The sequence below is a fragment of the Pelobates fuscus genome, chromosome 9 (genome assembly GCF_036172605.1).
Source record: "Pelobates fuscus isolate aPelFus1 chromosome 9, aPelFus1.pri, whole genome shotgun sequence".
Lineage (NCBI taxonomy): Eukaryota > Metazoa > Chordata > Amphibia > Anura > Pelobatidae > Pelobates > Pelobates fuscus.
In genome coordinates, this window is record NC_086325.1 from 74149047 (window position 1) to 74162953 (window position 13907).

A 13907-nucleotide genomic window follows, 5' to 3' on the forward strand; every position below is an offset into this window, starting at 1 on the left:
CACATTCCAGCCAATCAGCAGCAGACCCTCCCTCCCTCCATGACGAATAGGGGGCGGACCGAACATCGCATATGTTCGCCCGCCGCGGCGACTGCGAACAAGCTTTGTTCGCCAGCGAACTGTTCGGGACATCTCTAATGACCAGTCTTGATATAAGAGAAACTGAAATGCTGCTAGTTTTACAAGTACATTTGTTAAAAAGAATAATGTATTCAGTGCAAACTTAAAAAAAACCAAAAAAAAAAAACCACACAAACATAGAAAACAGAGCTGCTGCTCTTTTACACGCATTTGCTGAAATTGCAGGTTCTAAGTGTTCTCTCCATTATTCACCCACAGATTATGGCTTTATCTAAAGACAGCATATAAACCCCTCTGCTGACAGAGGGATCAGCAGCACACTGCAAAGCGACTCAAAAATATGGTTCCTTTGCTTTCAACAAAGCTAAATGGTTTATACCAGGTTTGCCCAACCCTTTTGCATGAGGACATTGGAATTGGATTTCTCACACCCACCAAGTTAAGACATTTTCAGAATGATATGAGTATGTATGTATTCATATAATTTAAATGTAGTAATCTGATGGTGGGATTGTGTTAACTCAATGTGAAGGTACATATGCAATGCAGTGTTCACACACGTAGAGGTGGAAAAAAAACTACCAAACCACACTTATGTTGGGCATCGCAGAAGAGAAAACAAATGTTGATCAGATGGGCTGCTGTACATGGGAATTGGGTATTAGAACACCATATAATGTGTAACCTCATTGCTAAAATGGGTGATCTACATATGTATCTTAACACTGGTGGGCGAAAAACTGTCATTTTTTTTTTTTTTAAGATCATGCATTTACTGGCTCCCACCAGAAAACATTTAGCTCACTTTCAACAGCATTAATCAACTTTACCGGTATACAATGCTTTTTGAGCACAGCAAGGACTTCTGTAGATTATAGTCAAAATGTCATCTTGTCTGCTGTAAAAAGCTTAACTACAACTAAAGCATGGTAATGCAAAGCATGACATTTATCTGTGGAACGCTACAATTCGGGAGTAAAGGACCGAAAGGGTGGGCTCATGGAGAAAAACTATTCGATATAGATGTAAAAAACAAAAACAAGAAACAAAATACACACAACTTAACTAACTGTAACCTAGATACACATTGCAACCAATATGTGTGGGTGCCTGGTTTAACTTAGACAATTCTGTGCAAGTATTACATTTGTGTAAAACATTAGGGATATCAAAGCCCAACCTTATGGGCCTCCCAACTTAAGTGTTTAATTAAGGTACAACCAACTAACAGGCAAAGACATTCACAATGTTGCATGAGATGTAATCGTGATTGTATAAAGTTGATGGGTTTGTTTCTGTGAGTGTTAAAATAAGGTATGTGACTGCAAGTTCACATGCCTAAAACCTCATAATGCACTGCCCTCTTGTAAAGATTTTTTTTTCACCACCATACTCAAAATATCAGATTATTTAATATTGCTAAATGAGGGAAATACTATCATTTATGATGGATCAGAAGGAGAGTAGGCATTGTTAGTCTTTACATCACATGACACAAGTAACCACCCACCCCCTACTGACCACATGCAACCAACAGGTCAGTCCAACCATGCAGAGAGCTAAGGGTGCAACATATATTAAGTGATATTAGTAGTGTAGACAAGCCAGTTGTAGTGTTTGAGGCAGGATGAGCAGTGTTGGAAACCATACTACTAGGAGAAAGTAGGATTAGAACACCTGTGGAGGGATTGCATTCCCGTCCTGCTTGTGGGTTGTAGGTTAGACAATCCTGGTTTTCTACAATCAAATAATGCTCAAGAAGTACATTTACGTAGAATTGTTGGCAAAATAGTAACAGCTATATTACATTCTGTAAACAATCATAACACTTTAAATTCTGAAGAGAAAAACAAAAGGCAATATTTACAGGTTGTATTTGGTTTAACAAATAATCCATTTCAGTTCTATTTTTTGTTTTTTTTTTATATAGTGCCCACTCACAAAACACAAACATTGTTTAAATACAGCTCTTGATGCCAACTTGGCAAGTTGTAAAGAAAAAAAAAATGTGTGTGTATATATTTATATTAACTTCTGTATGGTGACAGGGAGTTAATCTAAACAGCAACTTGAGAAATAGGTACAAGCCATCAGACTTAAAACATACTGTTAACACTGGAGCACTACTCAGACATGAGGTAGAATGAAATGGATTAAAACCACGTTTGAAGAGATGGACAACTGGTAATGCAGGAACAATAAGGCAATAAGCTAGAATTTAAAGCAGCACTAATGTTGATCTGTCATTGTAACTATTGTAACGTATGGGTGCCAGACCGACAATAAAAGGTCTAATATGAAGAGTGCAACATAGAAGCCTCCATTAACATAAAAAAATAAATGTGCAAATTTCATTTTTTTTACGCATTATAGAAAATACAAGAGCTATTAGGTACTATAATGCTGTACAAAAAAAGATCCCTTTGTGTTTTTAAAACACAGTAACAGTATTCCTTCCTTTCTATCACCGTCTACAAGGCACTAAGGATAGGAATGAATGGTTAAAGAAAAAAAGGAAAAAGGTCCTCTTCAATCTGGTCGAAAAATTGGATATTTTGGTAAGAATTCTATAAGAATGACCTGCAAAATAAAAAAAGAAAAATAGTGTTTAGAAGTATTACACTATGGATTGTTAAAGGTGGAAAAAGTAATCCACAAAATTACAAAGTCGTGTACAGGTAAGCATCATAACGAAATTTAACATTCTCCATCCCTGATTTAACATGTTTCTCCACAAAAATGGCTCCCCAATAATGGCTTTTGATAAGCTTTCCAAATGATCTATTTTTCAACATTTTAATATATATATATAAAAAAAGGATCATATATAACAAAATATATAAATAGATCCAAGTATTACAAAATTCAAATGTCTATATAATAAATTATTTTAAAAAGTTTATACAAAAATAATTAATTATTTAGAAGGCTTATCTAACAATATGAAATAGGCCGATTTAGTCTATTTTGGTGCATTGAGAAGAAAAGAGGATATAGTTAGAATGAATTACATCATGTTTAGGTGTTAATAGAAACAAATAGAAGGTTAACAGGATTTTGAGGGGCAATATGCATATTATACCAATTTTTTTTTTAGCTCTATTACACTTCTTTCACTTAGGAAATAGAATTACCCACGAAACTGACATTTATCACAACTTGTTCAGATGTTTTGCCATTCACACACTTGAAAGGGTTAAAGCGGCATTGTCACCGTCTGGGGACTTTGTCAAATTCACAAATTCCTCTGACAGTGACAAAGCTGGTGGGGGCAGGTAAAGATGATATTTACTTACCTGAAACGGTCCATTGCAGGTGCCGACATCTTCCTCTGGTAGCTCCCCTTCAGATCCTGGTGCTTCAGTGCCAGCAGCAGACATCACTACTGTACTCTCGCACATGATTCAGAGTTCAGCACTGAGGTCTATTGAGGTCCTCCACGACAGCCAATTCCTATAGCAGTTAATGGTGACGGCTGTCAGGATTGACACTGTAGCTCCGCCCAGAGCCTAAGAAAGTCAGGCGGAGGAAATATACAGGGACAAGAGTAGTCCACTTCCCAATGAAGTGGTTTGGGTGCACGGTCCTGTTATTTTAACCCTGCAATGTAAAACATTATAGTTCTGAAGAAACTGCAATGTTTAAATTGAAGAGTCAAACACACCTCCACACTGCACTGACAGTATAAACGGTCACAAAAGGCTGCAGTTCATATGAAAGCACTAAATTCATTCATTTGGATGCTCGTTGTACATGCACATCAGTTTCCAATGCTCCTCTACATGTAGCATTGGGCTGGCCATCAGCTGGAGAACCAGATGAGATGGTTGGAGGCAGAGCGGCCTGCAACTCCAAGCAAGTTTTGCACCGGAGTAAATTTAAGTAAAACAAAGTCTGCCGGTAGGGCACAGGTTTGTATTCCTAATGCTATAGTGCTCCTTTAAGAAACAATCAGTAGAACTTCCCTAAATTCATGCAGACAAAAGCAAAAGGCAGTCCGGAAAGTGCACTGCCAAGTGTCCCAAAACATAGATCAAGGACGAGCTTCTTCAAAATGAATAATTAAACATACGGTATAGTTAAAGGCAAAGTGCATCATCTCTAGTTGCAAACAGACACTCAAACCACCTCACATTTAACCTTGGAAAGACCTCTCCGTTTTAGCTGACAAATGTTATGCCCATTTCGACGGAACACATATTTTAACAGCAGTCAACATAAGTCTTGATGATCCAACTTCTGCCAGCTTTTATACAAACTCAGTTGGAGTCAATATCAGGGTTGAAATTTATGGAAATAAGCTGCTTGGAGGGCAGATTACTGCAAATATGTTATAATATACAACAAATCAACTAAAATAAGTTCACAACAATATATTAGCGTGAAAACCCCCCCAAAAAAACAAGTAGAACAAATTCCTGAATTTGAGATGATGAAGCAGAGCCTACTTCGGGGTAGTGTCCTGACTGACATAGTAGACGCAAGCAAGTGAGGAGAGCTACGTGCATCAGCAGGCTTAGTGTAGCAATCCAGCAGCATCTCACACAGTGCCAAGCCTGCACTTTGATCAACGGTACACATACATGTCCCCTCACAAATAACACAAACTGACAGGAGAGCAGGGTCCTGCACTAACAGCTATTTATATTCCACCACAATAACAAAAATATCCAATTCCATCTTTTTGTCCAAATATTTTTTCCTACACAACAGAACCAGACAGAGGTGTTCCCACACAACCTTTATTTACATTCTAGGTTTGGATCCTTTGGTATACAAAATTTAAGACCGGACTGATCACAGGGTTTGACATCAGGTCAACTACAAACAAGCTTGAGTTATACACATATAATATATTGAGCCTTACGCATCCACGCTCCTCTCTTCCAGGGTTAATGCCCCCGAGCCTCTCCCCCCACCCCCATAAAAAAAAAAAAAAAAAAAAAAAAAAAACAGTACCTGCTTCAGAGGCCAAATTAAAGACCCTTACAATTTTGATTTAAAAAAAGAAAGAAAAAAAAAAGGAATTTTTAAAAATGGTTCTTTCTTTAGAGATACTTTTCAAATTCCTTTTATTATATGGATTCCTTTTTGTCAGTGGAATAATTTGCTCTGCCAGGACATCAGGTTTTAATAAGCTATTGATCACCTCAGCCCTGGTTGGCCTAGGAAAAGACTTTATTAATGTGTTAAAGGTACCATGTTTTTTTTATAACAGATTTCATTTCTCACTGATGTTTTCCGTTTTACATACAGGCTGTGGAAACTCTTTATTTCACCAAGAAGTCCTTTCCCCCATCTGTCAATATATTCTCAGCATACACCTCTATGCTGACAGGGTGTAGTCTATACAGACAAAGAAGTGACAGAGAAATCTCCAACATGCAGTTCTATTGCCCTCTTGTACAGTGCAACAAACCAAGCAGGTGACTGATCTTCTTCTATTCTGAGGCACTGGCACGAATGCCAGCGTCATCAGGGAGGATTGTTGTGCTTGGGGAAAGTCCTCAAACATGTCCAAATGTCTTATACATGGGCAAAGCAGGGTGAGAGGATGGGTGTTGCTGTAGTGAAACAACCATCGTTGTTCATGTAAGCAGAGATGGAGTTACCTTACAGCAGATGTCACTTTTTGTCATTTCATAGAATATATAATCTTTATGAAACACTATGACTGCATTTGAATTTCATTAAAGCCCAACACAATCCGAAGTTGTTATGAAAAACTAGGGACTACTGTGTATTATTGTAAAGACAGAGGCTGACATAACCAATGGTCTTGAGGACACCTCCGTAGACTTCAGTCTTTTACTCTCACACATGCGCGAGTGTACAGCACTGACTTGGTTTCTGGCAGCTGAAGTGCTAGGAGCCGAAGAGGATCTGCATTGTGAAGATGGCGGTGGCGAAGTAAAACTCCCCTCAAATTGACAGATCTACTTTAAGTCAATGCATTATAGGAATTGTAGTTCTTTGATAGATGGGCATCTACCTGTTGGACATCCTTTATATGCAACATGCAAGGAAACGCTCCACACCTACACCTGTCTCTACAACAGTCAACAAGAATTCATTTTTTTGTTTCACAAATGTAAAATGTTATAATTCACCCATGATCCTATCACTATGAAACATTTGGATGTTCTTACTATGTGTGCTGATAGATCATTTATGAGATGGGTATGTTGTAGCAAAAGAGAAAAAAATGTAAATCAAGAGAGCGTAATGGGCAGATATTAGTAAAAAAGAGGGAAACCTCCCAAGTATATACCAACAATTATTAAGCTGCTAAAACACAGAAGAAATCCCAGAATTTTCAAACATAAAACAAACATATAAAGTGTCAGCGCTTAGTGAATAATCCCCTCTAACAAAGTTTTTAAAAGAGGGTTTTGTCCAATAATGAACCGTAAAAGTTAATATAGGATTCTTCAGGTTGGGATAAATGTTATTCACAACTTTTTGCTGTTATACCACAGTCATATAAATAATAAGAATCGCTGTAACGTCTCTCCTTATGGTGTTCTTGGTTTCACCTTGAAAAATAAAGAGAGGCTGACATAGCGTGATACTGTTGGAAGGATTTCCCCAACTCAGTTATCCACACCCTACTATTGGAAAAGGAATCGCTTTTAAACTGCGAAGGAAACCAGTGTCCTGCCGAGATAGCTATATACACCCCCCGGTCCAAGTGCACAGGACGACGGAGCTTTTTCATTCAGGCGGGCTGGTAACAGAACGAGCCGGCTTTATTTAATTTATGCTGTATTTGTGGAACTTGGAGACAAGGACCACTTAATTTTGTGTAAGAGTTTTACTTAGGGGGGTTGGGATTACCTATTTTTTTTACTATTAAAATACCAAACAGTATCACGCTATGTCAGCTCCTCTTTATTTTTAAAGGTGAAACCAAGAACACCATAAGGAGAGACGTTACAGCGATTATTATTATTTATATGACTGTGGTATACCAGCAAAAAGTTGTGAATAACATTTATCCCAACCTGAAGAATCCTATATTAACTTTTATGGTTCATTATTGGACAAAACCCTCTTTTCAAAACTTTGTTAGAGGGGATTATTCACTGAGCGCTGACACTTTATAGGTTTGTTTTATGTTGTAGCAAAACATGACATTTATCAGTTGTACGTGCCTGGATTAATGTGCATTTATTGCATGTGCGATGCAATACTCATATACAATCTTTTTGGGGTTTACCAAATAATTTTTTTTGCATTGTTGCACAATTGTTTAAATAGCTACATAACACATGGTAGCATATATGGAAGACATCAGTACACCCATGATGCCAAATCTGATTGCATTACATTGTACAATTTTCTATGGATAAATCTGGAAAATCATATTGCTTGTTATTGGCCAGTACGAATATAGAGACAATAAAATATAAACTATGTTTCTGCACTGAATGCTAAAGTGCAAAGTGAGATTTAATACTTCAAGCACCATTACCACTGTAGTAGTTAAGGTGCGCGGCTTGCCCTCATGTCCTCCCGAAGCCAGAGAACATTTTAACAACTTACATGGGTCCTCCAAGAGCCCATTACCATTTCTTCATAAGACATTATCATCATCATCGGCATTTATATAGCACCAACAAATTCCGTAGTGCTTTACAATGTATGGCAATATGCTTACAATATGCTCATTGGATCAGCTGGCACTCTCAGTGGTCATGGTGCTTAGAATCATCTTAAAACTGAGGGGGTCAAATGCGTGTAATTTATGTTGTAGAAGTCTGGAGGTAGCACATGAGTTTGAACTTTACCAACTCATATCATCTGGGTGCTGACTTTGGAATATTATACAAAATCAAAATAGGGAATACTTTGTCTTATGATAAAGCCTGAGGTTGGCTAAAGGAGGAAGTCCTGTCAAATTTAGTCCAATCCCAACAGCCGTCAACTTCCCGATTTTCGATGGCAGACCTCAATGTTGTACTCTCACACATGCACAAGAGTACAGCACTGATGTGGCTCCTGGCACCTGAATTGCCAGACACCTGCAGCTTTAACAAGGCAGTGGATGTGAAAGACAGCTGGCTCCCCTGCACCTCGCAGCCACTGGATTGGTTTATTTTGGGCGTCTTAAGGAATATAGACTCTCCAAAACGACAGTTCCGCTTAAAGGCAGCCCTGGCCAGAGGCTGAAAATTGACACACTTGGTCAGAGGTTTTAAAAGCGCACAGAGGTTGGCCTACGCAGAGGCCTATTGCACAGGGGTCCAGAGACCTTCTGGTCTGCATCTTTGCCAGATTCAGGCCTTATATATTACTCTTGCAAGGCACTGCTAGACTGCCATAACGTACAACAGCAATATTTAGCTTGGTGGAGGTACACACCAGATTATCTCACCAACAGTGATTTGAATACCACCCCTCCCTGGCTCAAGGTAGCAAGAGGGAGGAGGGAATAAACATTATTCAAATAGATATATATGAATTAGCCCCACAGTCCTTCGCCCTCTTCATGCACACACACATTGCTGTGAGTTTTAATGCAGAGGAGGTCAAGGTTTTTCACAGTTTTAGTCCAAACCAAAAAAATTAAATAAATAAATTCTCCACAAATGGAATGTAACAGAGGAAAACACAGAATTCCAAAGCTATAAAACTCATATTGGGTGTGGCAGGGATAAGTATCAAGAAGCTTCAAAGCAATCTTTGGCAATGCATCACTGCCTTTGTAGGCAAAAAATCCTTGAATCGGCTCTCGAGATAGTATAACAATACAGGGTGTTAATATCCTAAGTGGTATATTTGTTGTTGTAGGTGCAGTTATCTGTCTAGATAAACTTGCATTAAGAAATCTACAGCATATACTATGCTCGCTGATTATGTATTAGCACCCACATGGGGTGTGAAAGGTGCAAAGCAGGTATTAATTTGGTCTTTCTGCCATATGCTTTGGTTGCTATATACAGTTCATTATTATATTGTTTAAGAAATATTTTATATTCAGTCTGCATTGTGAGGACCAGATATTTGGCATGGAGTGTTCTGCTCACTCCAAAATATAATACCTTAATTTCTGAGGAATAATTAATAAAAAAATAAAATCTTATCCAATGTATTTTTTTACATTTTTATAAAAAAAAAAAAGAAGTTAGAAACAGACAAAATACAAGTTTGGGTTAGGGGGAGGGGGAAGAAGAGTCATACTTACATATTCCATCATATTGTTAGATTCACATTTCCTTCTGCTCAACTTCCAGTGCAAGCCAAGCTGGGAATACATTAATTGTGGCATTGTTAATAGTCAGTCTACTCATTAAAATCACTGCGTTACACAAACATGGATCTACTCTGCTTACCTTATGATATAATCTGTTATTTTCCCATTCCAACAATTTATGGATGGATCTTCTTGTCTAGGGAAGTATGAGAGGGAATGACAAAATCTATACACAAAGAACCCTTTTAATGTGATCCACCCCTCTTATCCAAAGGGAACGCATCCTGTTCATTACAACGCTGCCATTTTAAAAATAAAAAAAAATTCCATAAGCCTATAAGGGATCAGTGAATATTACATTAAATAAGAGCTCTGCTGTGTCACACAATAATATTGCTGGAATAAGTGAATGTGGTGTTTGACAGTAAAACATTGTTTCTTAGAGTCACTCTTGGCATGTATTTTTAATATTAAAACAGTTTAGTTTGAAAACATTACCATTAAATATCTGCCTGAAAAAAAAACAAAAAAACAATAACCCACAACAAAGTCATTACATCTGAATTTGCATAGGAGTTGTTTGCCATGATCTGAGAGAGGTCATCAGGAAACAATTAACTCCTTCACTCCCACAATTTAATATAAATTGAAGAACAGAATTTAGTCCATTAAGCCTCACTCACTCATTTATACTCTAGGGATGATTACCAGCCTGTATGAACTCTATCATTTCCCTACTAGAATTACATTTGCATTGTAGAGGGTGATAAAGATTGCAACAGCAATATAAAAAAGGGCACTGTATACGGTGTATTGTTTCTCACTCTCAAAAATGCAATAGATTGCCAGAGAATCATGGGTGCTGTAGTTCAGGAACATCTCCTGAGTTGAGCGCTTGAGCTGCCTACAGTAGTGGCTAGGTTGCCTATAGTGTCCTGGCATCATCTCCTGGTACATCATCATCTCTTTGATACAAACGAAGCACCAAGAGACAACCAACAGTTGCACTGCTAATGCAGCCATGTTAGTTCTGCGTTATCGGTGTCAATTTTAACCAACCTGGATAACATTGGTTGATCAGATCTGTTGACAACACAAAATTAAAACCGCAAAAAAAAAAAAAAAAGGGGACACTAGTCACCAGAACAACTACAGCTTATTGTATTTGTTCTGGTGAGTAGAATCATTACCTTCAGGCTTTTTGCTGTAAACACTGTCTTTTCAGAGAAAATGCAATCTTTACATTACAGCCTAGTGATAACTCCACTGGCCACTTCTCAGATGGCTGCTAGAGGTGCTTCCTGGGGCAGTCCTGCCTAGTGTGCAGCACTGCCGTTCAGTGTCTCCACCCACCCTCTGTATGCAGACACTGAACTTTCCTCATAGAGATGCATTAATTAAATGTATATCTATGAGGAGATGCCCCTGATCTGCCTCCATGACAGTCTGAGCCAATCCTAAAGGAAAGCATTGTGATTGGCTTAGACCACCACTTCTGATGAAGTTGGCAGACAGAGGCAGAGCTAGCAGCTGCAGACTTAAATACAAGTAAGATTTTACTCTATTAAGGGAGGCAAGGGGGGGGGGGGTTACGGGGGAAGGACAAATTGTTTTTAATTCATTTTCAAGTCTACACATTTCACTTTGTAGTAAACTAAATTCCAAGTTAAAGTAATAACATACTGACAACGACGATAGATTAGAATATAAAATTACTGGTATTTCTGAGTTCTTGCAATGAAAGTATAAAATCAGCACTTACCCTTTTGTTTAAGCATATGACTGGCCACAAACTACAGCCTAGAGTACAACAGCAACAGATACAACCACAAAGCAGCCACTTCACATTGTGCGGGAGATTCTTCTTCAAACAACCATTCACACGTCCAATGCTGATTTTAAACTCTTCTGGTGCAACCTTCCAAAAATAAATTCAAGATTAAAATGGTTAATAAACGTTTTTCATCCAGCAGACCATAACGTAAGCGACAACTTTAAAAAGATCATGCCGCAGATCTTACGGAATGGCTTTTTTGTATACGAGGGACAATACAATACATTTTTTCCACGGGAAAATAGAATAAACATTCAGGAAATTACATTACTTGCTATATCCAAAAGCAAATACGTGACACTCAATACAACTTGAAATGAACAATCTAAGAAAGTGCAGAAGGAAACACATGAAGAAAAAAAAAAAAAAGGAAAAATCCATGATTACGCTTTCTACTTTCTTGCTACCAACTCAATTGTATGGGGTCTGACCGCAATCAATTAAAAATAGTCAGTCATGGATATATATTGGAGAAGGATCAGGGGTTGGAACATTACTTAATGGGAAGCCAACAAGAATAAAACTACCTCTACAGTACCCAGATTGTTTTCCTCCTTTCATTAAGTCTTTTTCGGTGTGCATTACAAAAGATCAAGAAAATGGTGAGAGACCACTGCAGTCTTTAAAGAGTTAATGCAATCGCCTTGAGCACTTCTGCTTTTAGAAGAAGTCATAGTGATAGGAGTCTGTATGTAGAACTAAAGAATTATACCTAACATTGCCAATATGCCACAAAGCATGTAGAAATCTGGCTAGCACAATTGTATTTGTTTTGCAAAAATGGCTTCTAATAGCGAGATTGTACAGACTTAATTTTGAAACACAACCAGTTATTGAAGAACCTCTCCTCCCCTTCAGATACACCCGCAAGTTGTGAAACTGGTAAACATCACAAAGAGAGAAAGTTATTCCAGAGTTTTTCTAGTTGGACTGAATTGGGATTTGTTTGCCAAGTTCCTTTCACATTGTTTTTCTCATTCTTCAAAAGAAAAGATAACAGCTCTGCTTCTGGTTGTACTTCTCCAAATTGTAAAGACATTATTTCCTTTGGGCATTTATTCTTCTTCACCTCTTCTCCTTTCAAACATTGTTAAAACAGGGGTCATAATATTTTACGACAGGATGCAAAAAGGGAGGTAAACAGTAAAACTAAGCAAAGCCCAGCAGGCTGGATCTGGTCTACTCAAAATTCTTCAATGTGCTGAACCAATCAATCAATGCTCTACTCAGCTGACAATACCAAGGGCACATTTTATGGCTCACAACCCATAGCTGTGCATAGGATAATTGACTGTTTAAGGCATTTGGCAGGAAACACAGTGGTCTTCCCTTAAGGTCTAGCTAGTCATTTTTCTGTCACCTGGAGCAAGATACTGCTGTAGGACTATATATCATCAGGTAACCTTTTCACTTTGGTTTGTAGTTGTGACTAAACCACTTTCCAAAAAAAAACAAAAAAAAAACAAAAAACACTTTAATCTCAAAACCAGAATTGTTAGATAGCAAAATTAAAAGAAAGCCAAGCAATTTCCACAGCTTAACACTACAAAATAGACAGCGTAACACACAAACGGTTATAGAAATTTAAAAGCAGACTTCCTATCAGAATCCTCTTTGAGAGTGCTTGTCTTTCTGCAATTTGGATTTCATTTCACTATTTTCCATTACTGATGATGTCCATGGCCCTAATTGGCACAGCAAAGATGAAAGAAGGAATATAAATAGAAGAGCATTCCCAAGAGGGAATAAGAGGAAGAAGACTGCAACAAACTAGTAGCCGTCCATATCCCAGAAACTGATGATCATATATATACCTCCATGACAATGGGAGAAACTACTGATCATATATATACCTCCATAACAATGGGAGAAACTACTGATCATATATATACCTCGATGACAATGTAAGAAACTACTGATCATATATATACCTCCATAACAATGGGAGAAACTACTGATCATATATATACCTCCATAACAATGGGAGAAACTACTGATCATATATATACCTCCATGACAATGGGAGAAACTATTGATCATATATATACCTCCATGACAATGGGAGAAACTACTGATCATATATATACCTCCATAACAATGGGAGAAACTACTGATCATATATATATACCTCCATGACAATGGGAGAAACTACTGATCATATATATATATACCTCCATGACAATGGGAGAAACTACTGATCATATATATACCTCCATGACAATGTAAGAAACTACTGATCATATATATATACACACCTCCATAACAATGGGAGAAACTACTGATCATATATATACCTCCATAACAATGGGAGAAACTACTGATCATATATATACCTACATGACAATGGGAGAAACTATTGATCATATATATACCTCCATGACAATGGGAGAAACTACTGATCATATATATACCTCCATAACAATGTGAGAAACTACTGATCATATATATATATATACCTCCATAACAATGGGAGAAACTACTGATCATATATATACCTCCATGACAATGGGAGAAACTACTGATCATATATATACCTCCATGACAATGTAAGAAACTACTGATCATATATATACCTCCATAACAATGGGAGAAACTACTGATCATATATATACCTCCATGACAATGGGAGAAACTACTGATCATATATATACCTCCATAACAATGTAAGAAACTACTGATCATATATATATACACACCTCCATAACAATGGGAGAAACTACTGATCATATATACACCTCCATAAAAATGGGAGAAACTACTGATCATATATACAGGTGAAACTCGAAAAATTAGAAT

The 13907-nt window shown here is 37.5% G+C and overlaps 1 protein-coding gene across 1 annotated transcript in view; it reads right to left on the bottom strand.

Annotated features, from left to right (window-relative positions):
- Positions 1-2602: 2602 nt before the first annotated feature.
- The window catches only part of LOC134572838 (cysteine-rich hydrophobic domain-containing protein 2-like), a 47033-nt gene continuing 35728 nt past the window's right edge, over positions 2603-13907 (bottom strand). The window contains exons 3-6 of the mRNA XM_063432079.1: positions 11040-11195; positions 9417-9473; positions 9269-9328; positions 2603-2661 (exon numbers count right to left, since the gene is read on the bottom strand). Of these exons, the coding sequence (XP_063288149.1) occupies positions 2611-2661; positions 9269-9328; positions 9417-9473; positions 11040-11195 (324 nt within the window). The 3' untranslated portion in view covers positions 2603-2610. The remainder of the gene's footprint in view (positions 2662-9268; positions 9329-9416; positions 9474-11039; positions 11196-13907) is intronic.